The 19,019-nt window shown below is 35.1% G+C and overlaps 2 protein-coding genes across 17 annotated transcripts in view; one reads left to right on the forward strand and one right to left on the reverse strand.

Annotated features, from left to right (window-relative positions):
* Nucleotides 1-121: 121 nt before the first annotated feature.
* EXOSC8 (exosome component 8) lies at nt 122-7,240 on the forward strand. The gene is made up of 11 exons (XM_004770757.3): nt 122-360; nt 1,488-1,524; nt 1,679-1,742; nt 2,293-2,366; nt 3,590-3,635; nt 4,337-4,442; nt 4,528-4,573; nt 5,363-5,459; nt 5,927-6,047; nt 6,552-6,658; nt 7,028-7,240. Exons 1-11 carry the CDS (start codon nt 344-346, stop codon nt 7,141-7,143), a joined length of 831 nt encoding a protein of 276 aa, XP_004770814.1. The 5' UTR covers nt 122-343; the 3' UTR covers nt 7,144-7,240.
* SUPT20H (SPT20 homolog, SAGA complex component) overlaps nt 7,156-19,019 on the reverse strand; it is a 41,464-nt gene continuing 29,600 nt past the window's right edge. For 12 of the 16 annotated variants that reach the window (XM_045069745.1, XM_004770760.3, XM_004770762.3 and 9 more), the window contains 6 exons: nt 18,577-18,731; nt 15,718-15,773; nt 12,426-12,545; nt 9,999-10,104; nt 8,427-8,530; nt 7,156-7,663 (listed from right to left, as the gene is read on the reverse strand). In XM_045069745.1, coding sequence (XP_044925680.1) covers nt 7,526-7,663; nt 8,427-8,530; nt 9,999-10,104; nt 12,426-12,545; nt 15,718-15,773; nt 18,577-18,731 — 679 coding nt within the window. In that variant the 3' untranslated portion in view covers nt 7,156-7,525. The remainder of the gene's footprint in view (nt 7,664-8,426; nt 8,531-9,998; nt 10,105-12,425; nt 12,546-15,717; nt 15,774-18,576; nt 18,732-19,019) is intronic. The other 4 variants (XM_013044913.2, XM_004770768.3, XM_004770765.3 and 1 more) reach the window with 1 other exon arrangement.

Here is a 19,019-nt window from a genome sequence, read left to right on the forward strand (position 1 = left end):
GAAATAATGCTCCCACACTCAATACTAAAATCTAGGAAATAAGGTCAGTTTTCTCTTAAACCCTTGAACTACCAGAGTGTTTCTAAAGAGCCACACTCGTCTCTTTCATAAGAGCAGATTCGTCACAAACGCATCCAAAGCAAAGAAGCCTGGAGGTGTGCGGAGCTAGAAACCACGGGAGCAAAGGTGGGCCGGAAACCACCTTCCCCACGCCCAGCCCCCTGCGTCTGCGGCAAGCCGGCAAAGAGCGCAGGCGTCCCTGCCGAAAGTTTGGGGGCGGTGTAGACCCGCGGCCCCGAGGCCCCGAGTCGCCCGGCGCAGGCGCACGCGCGCGGGCGGGAAGATGGCGGCCGGGTTCAAGTGAGTGTTGGCGGCCCGCGGGCGCGTGTTTGTGCTTTGGCGGTTGGAGGTTTCCTTTAACCCTTCGCTGGGATATTTTTCACCTGGAGGCCACCCTGCTAGATTCCCATTTCTTTCCCCCACGGAAGTAGGCGACGGGCGGAAGGACCTGGAGGTGGTCGTTGTGAAAGGAAAGGGGGCTTTTTCTCTGCAGTGAGACGGGAGATGGAAGGGACTGTGTACAGAGTTCAGTACCCGCGACAAGCGCTTGTGGCTTGGTGTAGTGGATGTGCGGCCCCAGGGAACCCGCTGTAATCTTTTAAAATATGTTCTATCAGAACCACATGCCACCCTGTGCTTTGTTTCCTCCGTGGTTTATTTCTAAAAGGATTGTGCCTTGTTCCGAAGGTTTTACTTAAGCCTTTTTTTGTGCCACGCTGGTGAAGCCTGTAGATTTTTGTCCTCAGAGTTAAGTTTTTAAATGGATAAAATACATAAGATTCCAAAGGAAAACTATTGTATTGACGCAGCTATCTTCTATTTGTATAAATTCCTAGTTCTTGATATAGTGATATATACGTGCTCTTTTTAAAAATGCACATTCTTAAACAAGTTCTGCTGGGGAGTCTAGTAACATCTGGAATTCCAAAGTTTGCACATAAGCTTCGACAACTATAAAGTAAAAACGAAAACATTTAATCTCTGTGGTTGTTAAATTTGCAGGTACTAATGTATTACACAAAGGCTTATTACCTGCAGTCAAAATTGGAGGATATGCTAAATTTCAGTTACAGGATAGTGAAAATAAAGATGTAATTTTTAAATGTTAAGAATCCCTGCTTCAGAGCGAAAGTGACATTATTTTAACAATTGGATTAATTCTTTTAAAGATGCCCAAAGACTCTGGGCTCCAACCTGTAACTTTAAGATTAGAGTTAAGGACAGCAGTTGAGTGTGATTACTACTGCAAGAGTACCTCTTTTTAATAGTTACATGTGGCAACAAAACATCAGAATTCGTGAAAGAAACTTCGTAACAAATTGGGAAGATTTATGCTGCATCATCACACTCCTAAAATCTTTGCCATTTTCTGGATTTATGTTAAGATCCATTAACTTACCTCAGATATAATTTTTAACATGTTTCAGAACTGTGGAACCTCTGGAGTATTACAGGAGATTTTTGGTAAGTAAAGATGGTTATGTACAGGTTGTACCTTTTGATAACAGTATCCTATGCTTCTTTTCAAATTATGTAAATTAATGAGGTTTATTGTGTTTTTCCTGGTGTGTATAAAATACATAGACGTAATTTACTTTATGTAAATTTATTTATTTAGAAAGAGAACTGCCGTCCTGATGGAAGAGAACTTGGTGAATTCAGAACCACAACTGTCAACATAGGTGAGGATATTTTGAATTCTAAAATAGAATGAAATTGCTACAGACTTTTTTAAATGTATTTTTACTTGTGATGTTTTTTAAACTATTGTTTCAATTGTTACATTCTCTTTAAATTTTGAAGTGACTGTAAAGTGTTTCCTCCCCTTTCTTCCTTCAAAACCTCCAAGACATCGTTTTCTTGTATCTTACACTTAACTTTCTGTTGTGAACACGGAATTTTCTAGTTTAACCTGTATGACATTCTTGAGTTTTAGACTGACCATTTAAACAATATTTGAGCCAAATTCTACCATATATAAGGGAACCCAGTGATTCTGTGTTGAGGTCTTTATCTGCAGAACAGTTCTATGACCGAATGAAAATGATTCGCTCAAATTCAAGAACAGGTGAATAATTTCTAAAACACTAGTACTTTAAAATAGTCACATCATTTACAAAAGACTTGAGCTAGGAATAAATTTACACAAGCAACTGAGATATATAGCAAGATAAAATTATATGTAGAAAATGAACACTTTCCATGGACTTTTTCATTTTATTATCTTTTCAGGTTCAATTAGTACTGCAGATGGTTCTGCTTTAGTGAAGCTGGGAAATACTACAGTAATTTGTGGAATTAAGGCGGTAGGTTTAATATGTCTTACTGGGATATGAATTACCAAATTAGCTTCAAGTTATTAGATTGTAATTTTTACACCTGTATTTCTGTTGACTCGGCAGTTTTTTAGTATGTTTCATTTCTTAAGAGCTTTCATCTTTAAGTAGATTAATACTCAAAATGGATTAAAAATAACCCAAGTCCAGGGACTTAATTTATGAACGTGCATCAAATAGGCTGAAATGAAACCATTTCAAAAATCCTCACTACCTTTAATTCTTTAAGAATTTAATTGTTATTGAGGAGATTTTTGGTGACATCCCTTTATCCAGTGATAGCATTTAATCTGTGCAAATGATGTAGAAAATTGGGCCTACTCCAAAGAAAGCTTGAGGGAGTAACTGTTTACTGAATACCTTTTATGTACCAGGTACCTTAAATTAGGTGCATTAATACAGAATTACCAGTTTAATCATGAGAACAGTCATTTGAAGTATAATTTGTCTTCTGTTTTACATGAGGTTCAGTAACTTATCCAGGAACAGAACTAGAACTGTAACTTTGACTCCAAAGGTTGTGCTTTTTTTACTGTGTTGCACTATGAATTACTTAACCTTCAGATTTTTCCTCAGGGTGCTAAAGCTGGGGTGGTATCTAACAGTATGATCTGAGCACTTAATTGTTGCCAGCTTTTATGCTGGGGACATAACATTATCTCATTTGACCCTCACTGAGAATCTCTAAAAGTAGGTCATCATTAACTTCTCATTTTGCATATGAGAAAGTTGAATGGTAAGAGGTTATACAATTTGACTAAAATCTCTCAGCCAAAAAGTATGGGTCTGACATTTGAACCAGGCTGAGTTGCAGACTTTTGCTCTTAATCACTTTATCACTTCCTATATTTGGCTTTGTAAGGGATCACTTTGGGTTTAAATTTAGATTCTTTGCTACTAAATGAAAGAAAACAAATTAACGAATTTTTTTTTTTGAAAGAGCCCCATTTAATTTTGGTTTGTAGCACTAGAATCTAGAGAGCTAAGCTATGCTGCCTTTTTAATCTTGCAGACCTAATAGGATTTGTAACAATGTCCATATAGCCTGATAGGACTCCCTGATAAGCATAGTAGATGGTCTTGATGTAGTTAACTAGCTAAGATGATGGTCTTTGCTAAAGGTTTTTATAACTGATTGCTGTCTTCACAATTATTAAGTAGCTTCTTTCATAGGAAGTTATTTGCTTCTTTAGGAATTTGCAGCACCACCAACAGATGCCCCTGATAAAGGATATGTTGGTAAGTTAAATGGTTTTGTAATTTTAATACAAAAACTTTTAACACATTTAATGGTAATATTATAGGTCAGTCCTAGTAGCTGAGTTGAAGATAATATAGAAGATTCAGAAATACATAGGAATGGGGCAGACAGTCCTGAAAAGTTTAATTAGAAGATAGCCTAATAGCAAGATACAGAATTTTTGTAAAATTTTCAGCTTTGCATACATTCAGATATCAACCAAGAAAGTAGAATCTCTTAGGAAAGGGTCATAATTGCAAACTTTTATGTTCCCTTAAGTATTCGTCATTTATACCACTATGCAACTTTCTTCTTGCCTTGGACCATCTCTTCTTTATGGTAGGTACCAGCATTTTAAAAATGCAGGCACTTGGGTAGGAGTGTAGAGGCTATCTGCTGTTACAGAATGAGGTATTTTGGAAGAAATCTTATTTTTCGGAAGGATTTAGGATTGAAGCCTTCCTTAACATCCTTTTATATTTTTGGTATTTGTCTTGGGGCAAAAAAAAAGTTGGAAGTAGATTTTATCTAAGCCTGAGAGTATTAAAAAGATCAAAAAGAAATAACTGATGTGTTATGCTTTCCACTTGGCAAATTTATCTATGGCTATAGTCCCATTTGCAGTGGATTGAGAATACCTTTAACACTTCCATAAACCAGAGGTAAAGTTTAGTTCATAGCTCCAGAGTGTTTCTTTCAGTTCCTAATGTGGATCTACCACCTCTGTGTTCATCGAGATTTCGGTCTGGACCTCCTGGAGAAGAGGCCCAAGTGGCTAGCCAGTTCATTGCAGATGTCATTGAAAAGTAAGATTATTCTGAACATTTGACTGTCATTCATTTTCAGATGTTTTTTGACCTTTCATTTATTGTGCTTATTATTAAATCCAAGTTCACAGATAATTCAGAAAGAAGACTTGTGCATTTCTCCAGGAAAGGTAAGATGAATAAAAAAGCTATAAGGTTTTATTAATTCTGAATTGTTTTTAGAGAAAGAGCAGGGAAATTAAAATAATAAGCCAGTGGCCTTAAATATGAATGTCCTAAGATGGAATTTGGTTAGCTTACTCTGTAACTATCTAAATAAACCATGTAGTTCTTAAAGAAAAAAAAAAAAAAGTTTTGAGTAATTTATTACCTAACTGGGAGCTACTTTTTAAGCTGAGGTAACTTTTTTTCCCTTTTGCAACAAATAATTCAGTCACTTGTTTATTCCATATAGATTAGTATCTGATCAGCTGATGTGTTTAGAGTAAATCTGCACTATACATTTCAAGTCTAAGACTTAGAACAAAATCGACTATAACTTAGAGGCTTTTCCTCTTCAATTATATACAGATTTATTAGCATTGTAAAGCCTAGCCATTTCATATGTTAAGGTTTCTAGGGGAAAGTATGTTTTGGACTTCATTTAGGACTTCCAAAAGCATTTCTTTTATCTGGTAACTTAGCAGCAAAAATAGAAATTCTTCCTACATCTGTAGCTTTCAGTGGAAATCTAGATGTTACTTGTCAGTTCGGTAGTTAAAAGCCAGTTTTGTTTTGTGTTTTTTTTTTTTTTTAAACCAAACCGGTCTACTTTGTTGGTAATATACTTTGTAGAGTTTGTTTGTTTTTAAGTTTTTGAGCCTTAAAGGTTATCATGCTTGTCTAATCAAGGATTCTGTGGTTTGTAACTTAAAACAAATACCATGTTCTACCCCCACTTCGTATAAATTCTGTTTTAGCTTTCTTGGGTTCTGTACTGTGATATCATTTGCCTCGACTATGATGGGAACATCTTGGATGCCTGTACATTTGCTTTGTTAGCAGCCTTAAAAAATGGTAAGCAACCTTAATAAAAGACACAATTCCTTCTTGGTGTCAGAATATTATTTTGTTAAACTTATCAGTAAACTTTTTAAAGTTTTTGTTAATGTTTAGTGATTGATCATTCACGAGAAACCATGTTTATATCCACTAAATTTGCCTTAATTATCCTAATTAAAAAAATACTTCTGGGGCACCTGGGTGGCTCAGTGGGTTAAGCTGCTGCCTTCGGCTCAGGTCATGATCTCAGGGTCCTGGGATCGAGTCCCGCATTGGGCTCTCTGCTCGGCAGGGAGCCTGCTTCCCTCTCTCTCTCTCTGCCTGCCTCTCCATCTACTTGTGATTTCTTTCTGTCAAATAAATAAATAAAATCTTTAAAAAAAAAATACTTCTAAGTTTTTAAGGAGGGAAGAATAACTAAAGCATAGAAACCTGTATTTCTTAGAGTGAGAGACTTACTTCATGTATTTGCCTTTTTCTAGTACAGCTGCCAGAAGTTACTATAAATGAAGAAACTGGTTTAGCAGAAGTTAATTTAAAGAAAAAAAGTTATTTGAATATTAGAACTCATCCAGTTGCAACTTCCTTTGCTGTATTTGATGAGTAAGTTAATCAGATGTATAAAATATTATGTAATTAAGGTAATGGATTGTTACTCAGCATTCTTTTTAGGAAATAACCTAAGGTGACCATACATTCTAGTTTGCCCTGAACATCTAGGTTTATAACTGTTGTCCCTGCAGAATTATTATTAGCTTTGCCTTATACTTTGAAAACCATTCTGATTTGAATTTTGTGTTCTGTTTCTTGGTTTTCTTATTCCTGTGTAATATTAATCTTCTTAATTCTTTCACAGAAGATTTACCTTAGACTACCTTCTGTATTTGTGAAGGACTTTATTAGTATATTTATAAATTGAAACAAAGATTCTTACATGTAGTATAATGTTAGGTTGCTATTAACATTTCTGGTTTCCCACCAGGTCTATTTCAGTGCTTAAATCAGGTATCAGTTCCTAAGCTAAAAGGCTGGAAGTTCATTTTATTCTTTGTATATAAAATTTGTTCTATGGATCAGTAATTTATATTTTTCTTGTATTATAAATAGCACTCTGCTCATAGTTGACCCTACTGGAGAGGAGGAACATCTGGCAACTGGAACCTTAACAGTAGTAATGGATGAGGAAGGCAAGCTATGTTGTCTTCACAAACCAGGCATGTTCCTTCCATTTCAAACCTAAACATGTAAAATAAAAAGTCAGTGTGAGCTTCTCTGTATTAGGGGGCACCAAATGGAATATGAGAGGTTTTATTGTTTACTGCAGTTTCTTTGTTATCTCAAATTCCTTAATCTATTTTTGTCTGTCAGTGGTTCTTAAAACTTATGGTATGCATCAGAATCACTTGCAAGTCTTGTTAAAACACAATCTGCAAATCTTGGAATAGTCTCACTGGCTTACATTATTGAATTTTTTGTCTTGATACTTGATGTTGATTTTTTTTTTACACAAAAGTATCAACATCAAATGATGCATGTGATGTAAAATGATAGACACTGAAAGTGTTGTTACAATAATTTTTCAGGTGGAAGTGGGCTGACTGGAGCTAAACTTCAGGACTGTATGAGTCGAGCAGTTACCAGACACAAAGAAGTAAAAAAACTGATGGATGAAGTAATTAAGAGTATGAAACCCAAATAAACAACCACCACATTTCCAAAACAGATTTGTAAAAACTGTATTTGTTACACTGTGCACAAACCTTTTATACTAAATAAATATCAAACTACATTCTTCAGAAAGATGTTTCTAGTATTTCTTAGGTCACTTCCGTATGTAGTATGTACAGTGAAACCATTTTTAAAAAGCAATGACTTAGGCAAACCAACCCTAATGGTTCGTTAAACCATTCCCATTTTTAATTAAAAGTCATAGGGTTGTGCTTCTGTATAAAGTTTGTACATCTAGCAGTGTAAAATACTGACACATTTGAATAAACAAAACAAAAAATGGAAGTAGAAACTCAGAATCTTTTGATTCAATGCTCTTATGGTTTTAAAAAAGAGAGAAAGAAAAGCGAGACTCAGAATTTTGGAGTGGTTGGTGTGCCTCTCTTCATTTTACTTTTTGACTGGCTGCCTGTATGCCGATGACGATGTAGCTGAGCTGTTTGTGCTGCTGCTGCTGCCATAGCCATTTGATGCTGTAAGAATCGCAACTGCTGCAAAAGGGAGGGGAAAAAAAAGTCAAGTTATGTTAAATGCAGGCAGGTATGGAAAGGTGCTTTTCATGAGAGATGAAAACAAAACTGAAAGGGAGAAAGCACCAAGATAACAAAAAGGGACTATACCACACTGAGACAATGCACAGTCAAACAGCACCAGTGGCACAGAAGCCTGCTGAGGGCTTTAAAAATGGGTTCTTGGTAAACTTCAAAAATATTTCTGTTACTTTGCCCTGTCAGTCTGTATTGTAGTAACTCAGCAACTTCAGTTACTATTTTGTTGTATGATAGTTTATAGCAATATAAAACCACCCTGCATTATCAGAGATAGTCAACTATAATATGCGAACTTCCTACAATCATGGAGTAACATTTTTCTAAAACAGGTATGACATTTACTAATAGGAACACTGGTATACTTGCCTTTTTCTGCAGTACAATATAAAAAAGTTAACCATTGGCACTTACAAATGTCTCTGTTTCAAAAAATACTGCAAACTACAAGATGTATGTTGATGTGCCACCAGCACTTCATGAAAGATTTTAAATCAGGAAGAGTATGGCTTAAATGTACAAGATATGTTCAGTGCTCCAAGTTGACTGGCTAAAATGTCAGACTTTTAAGTAAAATTTGCTAAATTATTTACCTACTACTGTATAGTCTTAAAAGACAGTAAAATAAAACTAGAGTAAGGTATGTTGAAGTACTTTTGGAGCAGAGTATCTTTAAAATGTAATCAGAGTGAAGTTGCTGGATTACTTGTATCTGTTGCTGCTGCTGTTGAAAGGCAGAGGAGAGCTGGAATCTCTGCTGAGGAAGGCTTTGCTCAGGTCTGTTCTCGGCAGAGCCAAGCTGAGACAACACTACAGAGAGGAGAAGGGGAAAGCAGGCCAGTCAAAAAGTTTGAAGGCTACCAGGGTTAGAAAAGGACAACACAGAAAATGAAATTATAGAAAAGTTATCAGTATGATTAATCTTAAGTATCAAATCACAGACATTTGAGAATAAATTTAGTATAGTCTCCTGTTAGTTGAGGGTACCACTGATTTTAGAATCTCCTGGATATGAAAGGGAAGGGAGTGCCAAAGCACTATATCCCTTTCCCTGCATCACAATGAAATTTGATACTAGTGCTATTTTGTTGAGAAGGCTTTCTTGCAAAAACATAAAATACAGTATGTTGTTTTAAAATCTAATCAATGAGGTAGGAAAGGAGTGAGAGAAGTCCAATCTACCATAATGATAAAACTGGTGGATAAAAGCTTTAAACAAAAGATGCTGCAATCAGTTTCAGACTACATTACTAGCCAACAACGGTACTGAACTGAGACTGCAATATTTTCTTTCTTTTCAAGTTGAGGGGTAGTGTGGGCAGAGTATTCAGTTTAACCCCCTCAATGTACAGATGAAAAAACCCCAGGTCAAGATGGTCTAAGTGACTCACTCAAAAGTAATTACTGACAGGTCTAGTGCTAGAAACGTTCTCATGATTTTTCAGCCTAGAATTCTTTCCACTAAAATATACAACAGCCATTTTAGGAAATTTATAACTTGGGTGCTAAAGGTTTATGATCACAAATTTCCATCTGGAAATTCACAAGCTCAAAATAGGGCATTATGTAAGATCCTGCTTATTCTAAATTCAGACACTGGGAGTTGTAGAGATAGGACAGTTATGCCCAGTGATCATTCAAAATGTTGACATGTTTGTTCACTCAATCCTCAAACTCTATCATAGCTTACTTATACATATGGCTTAGTAACTTAAATGTAAAAGTTATAATTACTGTCATTAAGTGACAAGGTATCTTCATTAAAGGTAAATCTTTGGTTCACCATTTACTGCTGGAAGTGGTGAACAGTCATTTTAGTATAATCTCATTTTTTTAAACAAATGATAAAAGTGGCTTATAAAACTTATGCTGACCATTAAGTCTTGATTCACGTAATTGGCAAGCTACCAGAATGAAACCAAAGATTATGCAATCAAGAAAAATGCAGTCTCAATAACCCAGGAGAACTGAAGATTTAACAGTTTTGGTAGCTTCCTAGTAAGTTGGATAATTGGATAAAATTTTACCAACTGTAATGTGAAGAAACTCCAACTGCTATTAATGTATGTAGGTAAAAACACTTTTAATCAACTGTCATATTAACAAAAAAACTGAGAGCACCATCAATCAACTTAACAGTTCATGCATTAAATAGAACCGTATTTTTTCTGTCATTACTGCTTGTAAGAGAAGGAAAAGAAATAATTAAAATATTCAGATCCCTATGTGATCAGTTATTTTTAGTAAATTCAACATATAAAGGTATAACGATACCAACCAGCTGCCTGTGACTGCATGAAACTTCCTACTCCAGCAAGGTTAATAACAGCAGCATGCTGAGCAGATAAGGCCTGTTCTTGACTAGTTGAACCTTGTTCAGAACCCTGAATAAAAAAATAATACGTGATTGTACAAAAAGAAAAACAATTTTGAGTTGGTAAATTTTTTTTTCCCCCGATATGGTGAAAAATACCAACATTAGGTCTTGTAAAAAGAGTACCAAAGTGTTCACAGACTGGCAATTCACATAGTAAAGATGGTACAGTCACTTTCAAACTGACCTACATGTTCAACTCAATTCCTTTAAAAATCCCAACATGTGCTTTTTTTCTCTGTATCTAGACAAGATAATACTAAAATTTAGATTGGAAAAAAAAAAGATCTAGAAAAGCAGTTTTGAAAAATAAAATGGGAGGAACCACACTGCCTGATTTTAAGACTTACTATATAGTCTATACTAATCAAGACAGTGTGGTACCAACACAGAGATAGATACATAGATAGATGGAAGAGAATAGAGAACACAGAGAGCCTTGAAATTATTATCTTAACACAAAGATGCAAAGGTAATTCAACTAAGGATAGCTTTTTCAACAACAATAGCAATTGGACAATGATCCCTTTCACCCTCTAACCTAAATCTTACACCTTAAATAAAAATTAACTGGAATAGATCACAGATGTAAATGCAAAGTCATAGAACTGTTAGAAAACAACAAAGAGAAAATCTCTGGGCCACAGGGCTAGGTGAGGCATTCCTAAAACATAAGGCATGATAAACTGGTAACTCAGACTTCATCAAAACTAAAAACTTTTGCTCTGAAAAAGACAACCTTTGCTACAACCTACAACTGTGACTGAAATATCATTTTAGTAAATAACATTAAGTCAAACATTTAAAAAGTTATAAGACCTTTATCTGGAGAGGATTTACTTGGATATTGATTTAAAAAGGAGCAAAAGGACCTTAGCAGACATTTCTCCAAATAAGATATATGAACAACCAGCAAGTATATGAAAAGATGTTAAAAGACATTAATCATTAGGAAAACACAAATCACAATGAGCTATTACCTTACATTTATTAGGATGGTTAGTTACTATTAAAAAAAAGCCCCCGGAAAATAACAAGTGTCAAAACTTGTGAGGATATGGAGAAACAGAAACCCTTGTGCACTGTTGGGGAGAATGTAAAACAGTATAGTCATATGGAACAGTATGCAGGTCCCTCAAAAAATAAAAAAATCCCACCTCTGGGTATTATCCAAAAGAACTGAAAAGCAGGGACTTAAAGAAAAAAATAAAATAAAAAAAAATAAAAAAGGCAGGGACTTAGCTCTTTGTACACCCATTTTCACAGCAGCATCATTCACCACAGCCAAAAGATGGAAGCAATCTAAATGTCTATTGAAAAATGAATGAATAAACAAAACGTGGTATATATATATACAATGGAGTATTATTCAGCCTTTAAAAGTAAAGAAATTCTGACACACATCTACAATATGGAATAACTTTGGGCACATTATGCTAAGTGAAGTAAACCAGTCACAGAAAGACAAATACTATCTAGAGTAGTCAAATGCAGAGAAAACAGAAAGGAGAATGACAGCTGTCAGGGCTAGTAGGAGAGGGAAATAGGAAATTATTATTTAATGGGTACAGAGTTTCAATTTTGCAAGAGGAAAATGCTGTAGAGATTGGTTGCCTAACAATATGAATATACTTAACATGCATATTTAAAATGATGAAAATGGCAAATTATATATTACGTGTATTTTACTGAAGATGGCAAATTATTACATGTATTTTACGATAATTTTAAAAAGTACAAATCAATTTTATATCCAGCCAAGTAATCCTTCATGTGTTGAAGAATAATGAAAAATTGTTTTGAATGTACCCTTCCTGAGAATCTACTAGAGGATGAGCTTAACCCAGCCAAGACTTAACTGGGAAATCTTTGTGAACTAAGAGAGACTCTGGGGGTGATGGAACCCAAGAATCAGTACTTTTAGTTCCCTGATGATTCCAAAGTGTAGTGAGGGTTCACAAAAACTTGTAGTTCCTTCTCCTTTAATTTACTGCAGTTCTTACTCAATTTCGTTCTGTTTAACAATATACAAATATTTATTTAAGTCTATCTTTCCTTTGCCCTAAGCTTCATGATAATATGGACATTTCTATTCCAACAGAGACAAAACAGTGCAAACAGAAGTATGATTACTGGGCAAAAAATGTATGGGCTACAGGGGCAGAAAAAGAATTTGAAATAGGTACCCAATAACTGACCACTGCTACTGATAATAAAAGCAGAACAAGAATTGTCTGTCTGAACTAAAACCATGTCAAATATGGTTGGAATTAAAAAAAAAAAAGTTACAATTCTGTAATACAAAGAAATAAAGGGCTGGAAAGCACATACCTGCTCCCCTGGCTGTTGAGGACTAGAAGTTGTAGGTTGCTGAGGCTGCTGTGGTGTAAACTGAGAGAGCTGCTGTTGCTGCTGCTGCAGAGTGTTAAAAATGAGTGAACCACCTGGAAGCTTTAAAGAAGAACCAATTAGCTCATTTCACATTTTTTTTTTAAGGTTTTTTTTTTTGTGTGTGTGAAATTTTTAAATTTCACAGAGAGAGACTGTGAGAGAGGGAATACAAGCAGGGTAGTGGGAGAAGGAGAAGCAGGCCTCCTGTGGAACAGGAAGCCTGATGTGGAGCTTGATCCCAGGACTCTGGGATCATGACCTGAGCTGAAGGCAGACGCTGAATCGACTGAGCCACCCAGGCACCCAAAACTTTATTTCATAAACACTTTCAGAAGATTCACTATGTATCAGGCATTCTTCTGTGGATTGAGGAAACAGATGAACAAAAACCAAACCAAACCAATACTCCTGCCCTTTAAAAAAATGTATTTAAAAGCAATTTTTAATCACTATTACTTTAGACTCTCACACAGGTAAGTAATCTCAAACACCTATGATTTTGCTTAATAATTAGCTATCCAAATATACATACTGCTTTTACTCTTCTTACACATCAATATAAAACAGCATTAAATGCATTACAAAGTATAAACAAGAAACTAGTGATATGTATATGTATATTAATGTATATATGTGTATATGTATATTAATATATGTATATGTATAAAGAAAACTTCTCTAGTTTGTTCTAGCTTAACCAAAACCCACATATGCATTAATTTTTATATAACACAGTAAGGAATTCTAAAGCTGTAATGGAAGTACATTAGATAGCCATATTTTTAGTTTAGAGGTATTAACTTGCTGTTTTGTCATTCTGTACCTAAACTGCTACCAAAAAAACCCCAAACAAAAAACCCAAATACTTTTTTAAAGCATCCAGAAAACTCCATGTTAAATATTAAAACTATGGTTTTCAAATGTGTTAGGAAGTAAATGGTCTTCCCTTTATTCTGTACAGGTTTAAGGGAAGACCATTTACTTCCTAATGCATTTAAGCTATAGTAATCTCCCTTCATGCATGGTTTTGCTTTCCCTGGTTTCAGTTACTACAGTCAAACGAAGTCCAGAAGCAGGATGATCTTCCTGACATGGTCAGGTCAAGAGGAGCCTAACACTACATCACAACACCTATGTCATTCACCTCACTTCATATCAACTAGGAATTTTATCATCTCACAGTACAAGAAGGGTAAGGATAGTACCCTGTACTTGAGAAACCGTAGTTACAAAACTTCTATTACAGTATACTTATTATCACTGTTCTATTTTATTATTGTTAATCTCTTACTATGTCTAATTCACAAATAAACTTCACTGAAGGTATTGTGAAAAACAGAAATGACTGATTAGAGTCAGGAAGCTCAATATCAATTATACGAAAACTGTCAATTACAGATCCTAACAAAAGAATCCTCAACAGGAGAAAAAATCTTAAGTGACAGGCCCCGGCAGGGAAAGAGGTACACTGCATTTCCAATAAGAAATCAGCCATCCCTATGAGAAGCTGTCATCAGCTTCTCATCACCTGAACTCTTGCTTTTCTCCAAAGCACTTCATTCAAAATAACCTTCTCCACTTCCTCCTCCATCATAAAATAACATTCCCCTCTTTCGTTTGTTGAACTTCCCTATGGTTTTGCTACAGCTTATTTGGCCCAAAAAGCAATTCTCTGTTATTCCCAAATAAAACCATTTTGCTGGTAAAATAACTTGAGTTTTATTTTTAAGGTTAACAGTATGTATGTAGAGGAAAAAACAGTATATACAGGGTTTTGGTTCTATCCATGTTTTAGGCATCTGGGGGGTCTTGAAAATGCATCTTCCTGGGATAATAGGGGACTACTGTAGAAGCACTTTGAAGTCATTAAGAAGTCCAAGCAAATAAAAATAAATACCCAACTACAGAACTCTTAGATCTGCATAGCCAAAAAAAAAAAAAGGGTGTCCTCAAGTCACTATCTCTAAACCTCATTGTAGGAAAATTTGGATTTAGAATAGGTCAACTGTTCCTTCCTCAATCAGTTAAGATAATAAATAAATGCAGCAAAATGTAAGTAACTTAAATGTAGCCTTACTCATTATAATTAGTGCTATTAAAGAGCAATATGCAAAGAAGTTGGCTAAATAAACCAGTATGATCTGTGGTCTGCTGATACTACAAGTAGACTGTGCTGTGATTACATTCCATAAATACAGACACTATTTGCATTTTGTGTAAGAAATTTTTTTTTTTTTTTTAAGTTTTGGCTTGAAATATACTTCCTGATTTGTTATTCCTAAAAACCAGGTTGAGTTGATTTGTCTGGTACTGTTCCTTTTTTAAATTTTACTTATTTGACAGAGAGAGAGAGCATGCACACAAGCAGGGGGAGCAGTAGGCAGAGGGGAAGGGAAAAGCAGGTTCCCTGCTGAGCAGGTCTGAAATGGAGCTAGATCTCTGGACGCTGGAATCATAGCCTGGGCCTAAAACAGATGCTTAACGGACTGAGCTACCCAGGTGCTCCTGTCTGATACTGTTATATCCTAATAATCCAAAGCTCTGCCATTTTGTGTCCAGACATTCATGTCTACCTTTTCTAAAAGTTCTCTGTAGACAAACCCATCCATTTTCCAATGTGGTAGCTTTATACTGGAACTCATCCTTAAATTAAAGGACCTAGCATAACACCCAGAATATTTTAAGTTCACAACGTGTACTAAATTCTCCATTTTCAATCTCTTTTTATATTCTGACACTGCTAACATGTAAGTATGCCTCATCATTAGACACAGACTGTAATCTGACAAACATTGTATGAGTGACTGTTAGGTGCTTGGAATAGTGCTATGAAATCATATTCTGCTTTGGAAAAGAACACTTAACTATTTTTAAAATCTTTCTATAATCAACAGTAATACGTATAATACATACATAAAATGTCTACTGAAAGAGGAATTATTTTCTAAGTATATCTCTTATTTCTATTGTAGGCAAGTGTAGTCCTTGGTAGTTGTTAATTCTCCCCACTGAACAGCTAGTGCTTGATTAGGCAGGGTGCTAGAGCCAGTGAGTGTGATATGCAGGATACAGATTCTTTCTCTTTTGTCCACTTTCCTCGTGATCACACAAAGCAATAATTAACCACACCCTTAGAAGATTTCAAACAGACTTCAACATTTCAAATGCTTATATGATCAGATATACACCATTAAAAAAAGATATCAAGCATAAAAACTTCAATCATATTTACCTGGAGTAGATTTAAGGGCCTGAGATTTGAAGTATTTTTTAAACCAAATGGAACACCTGTTAAATAAAACTCATGGTTACAAGTGAGAATTAAAATGTTATTACACTTCAAAATATTTTATACTTTAGTATCTATAAATATGTTTTAAGTACTTTCTACACAGATGCAGTTATTTTTTCTATACTTTTAGAAAAAAACAAAAAAAAATCATCAATACCTATTAACACTAAGATCTTATTCAAAGATAAGGAGCACCAGATACACATTTTATAAGCATAACTCAAAGATACTGCGGGTACCATTCCAGACCACCGCAATAAAGTGAGTACTGCAAAAAAGCAAGTCAAATGAATTCTGACTTCCCAGAGAATATGTTTATACTATACTGCAGTGTATTAAATGTGCAATAGCATTATGTCTGAAAACACAATGTACAAACCTTAATTAAAATATTTTGTTAAAAAATACATGAACTGAATTTTCAATGTGTCACAATCACTGATCACAGAGGACTATGAAAAATGAATATGAAAAAATCGGAAATAGTTCAAGAATTACCAAAATGTGATACAGAGATAATGAAAGGAGGAAAAGCTACTGCAAAAATGTCAACCAAGAGCCTTGCTTGATGCAGGATTGCTACAAACCTTCAATTTGTAGAAGAACATGCACTATCTTCGAAGTGCAATAAAGCCTGTATTATATTATTTCAGAAATGATTATCTCTTTTACCGCTATTTTGACTGTGGCTAGAGAAAGTAATCAGGAAGTATGCAGACACCATGAATATAATAAAACTGACACTCTTGCGCAAATGCATTTCAGGTATGGACATCTATTTAAATTTCTCAGTGCTAAGTAGTATATACAATAATCCCATCTCTGAGAACCCATGTGCTGTTTGCTATTTTTTCAAGTACTAATAGTAATAATAATAATGTTAACACTGAATTTTGTCAGAACCGATTAGGAAACAATGCTGTTATTTCTGAACTTAATCCCCCAAATCTGTGATGCAACACAGAGCACATAAAGCATGGACTGGCCTTGTGGGCCACACATGGCCTCTGTGGCATGTTCTTCCTCTCCACTGTTTTTTAAACAAATTTATTATTTTATTTTTTTAAAAGATTTTATTTATTTGACAGAGAGAGATCACAAGTAGGCAGAGAGGCAGGCAGGGGAGGGGGGGGGAAGCAGGCTCCCTGTTGAGCAGAGAGCCCGATGCGATGATGCGATGCGAGGCAAGGCTCCATCCCAGGACCCTGGGATCATGACCGGAGCTGCAGGAAACCTTTAAACATATAACCATTCACGTAGTTTGCGGACCATGGTTTCAAAATATGTGCATATTTTGCCAACAAAATATACCAATTTGAGCACTAATTAAAATGTATTTAGTCCTCTCAGCAGGTCATTGCATTATAAAAAGATAAAAGGCAGAACATTCACAGGTTACATATCAAAGCCTTATAATAAGAAACTGAAGAAGCATAATCACATTAAAATATTATAGTATTGATATATCCCCATCAGGAAAAATTCTCATGAAAAGATATGACATTACTTCCTTTACTCATTTATTTATTTTTAAAGACTTTATTTGACAGAGAGACAGAGAGAGAGAACAAGGTGGGGGAGGGGGAGAGGGAGAGGCAGATTCCCCACTGAGCAGGGAGGATCCCAGGACCCTCAGATCATGGCCTGAGCAGAAGGCAGACACTTAACCAACTGAGCCACCCAGGCACCCCCAAAATTCTTTTAAAAATTAATGTCATCTATCAAATGCTTATTGCTTATCAAAGGCACTTTCAAATCACTTCACTAACATCTCCTAAGTGCCATCTGAAATTAGATATTTTTATTCCCATTTTAGAACAAATGAAACTGAGGTCAAGGGAGAAATATTATGTGACTTCTTTTAGGCCCCACAGTGACCATCTGTAGCCACATGTAACTAATTGGTAGAAGTAAATATAAGCATCCTAAATTCAACACATGATTCCATTTTGAGAGTTTCTGCCACTAACATTTATGAACATTAAAATGAGATCACAGCAATATGTTACTTGTTTAAATTATACTCTTTGGGTTTGACTTCTTATAACTCAGAAATTTTTTGATAAATATTTCTTACTTTGTCAAGTTTGCTTTTCCCTATGTTTTTTTCTCAGCAATCTAAGAAATTGGATTATTCCAAGATATTAAAAAAACATTATTTTAAACAGCATTAAAAAATAGCACACATTGTTAGAACTGTTTTCCAGTACATGTAACAGTAATTCCTATTGCACTAAAACTATTATTGTTTATGATGAGGACAGTAAATTTTTTTGAATGCTTATTACATCTCAGGCAGTTTAAAGTACATGATCTGTATTTACTCATTCAACCTTCACAGCTATGAGGCAAAGCATTATTCTCCCTCATTTTATTAACAAAGAAAGTGAGGTGACTTTCCTGTGATTATTCAGTAGTTGTACAACTACGATTCAAACTTAGGCAATCCGGTTCCAGAGCCCAGGCTTTTTACTGCCATTCTATGTTGCCTTTCTCACACAACCTATGTTTCCAAAATGTATTTCTTTTACCTGGAATTGGAGGACTACACTGACAGCAAGGCTATCAAAATTATTATTTTGGAAGGCAGATATAAGTTGCAGAAACTTACCAAGTTTCTTCATAAAATTGCTAAATGGTTTTTAAGTACCAGAACTTCAAGGGCTTTTTAAATGAAATACCTAGGACATAATGCTTTAAGAAATAAGAATGTTAAATGTACATAATATGCTTAAAATGACATTTTTATATTAGCATGTACTTTAATTTTTTAGAGATTATTATTTCCAATATTCTGACCTGCTTGAGAAGCTGCCTGCATTGCACTGGGCAATGCATTTGGTAGCAGACCGCCTGAGGGGAGAAGGCCACTCAGGTTTATTCCTGCAGGAGTTATGGCACCAGTGTTACAGCCCAGCATAGGATTTGAACCACTCATCAAAGCCTGAGCTCCACTGTGGGAGAATAAGACAAAGCATTAATACTTGCACTACGAGAGAAAATTTCAGTCACATATTAATTCCCTGGACTAAAAAACAAACAGAAATATTAATTCCCTGGACTAACCATACATAATTAAGTATTTCAGTCTTAAATCAGTTTTGGGGGCTCTGTTTCATTTTTATGCTAGACAGTAAGATTACCTAAAATTAATTACTGTATATTTATCAATGTTTAAAATATAATTTGAAAAAGAGTAAAAGCATTAATGAAGGGATTAAAAGATGGTAACACTGAGGATA

This window comes from Mustela putorius, unplaced genomic scaffold (genome assembly GCF_011764305.1).
Source record: "Mustela putorius furo isolate JIRA1106 unplaced genomic scaffold, ASM1176430v1.1 tig00003942_pilon_pilon_pilon, whole genome shotgun sequence".
NCBI classification, from domain to species: Eukaryota; Metazoa; Chordata; class Mammalia; order Carnivora; family Mustelidae; genus Mustela; species Mustela putorius.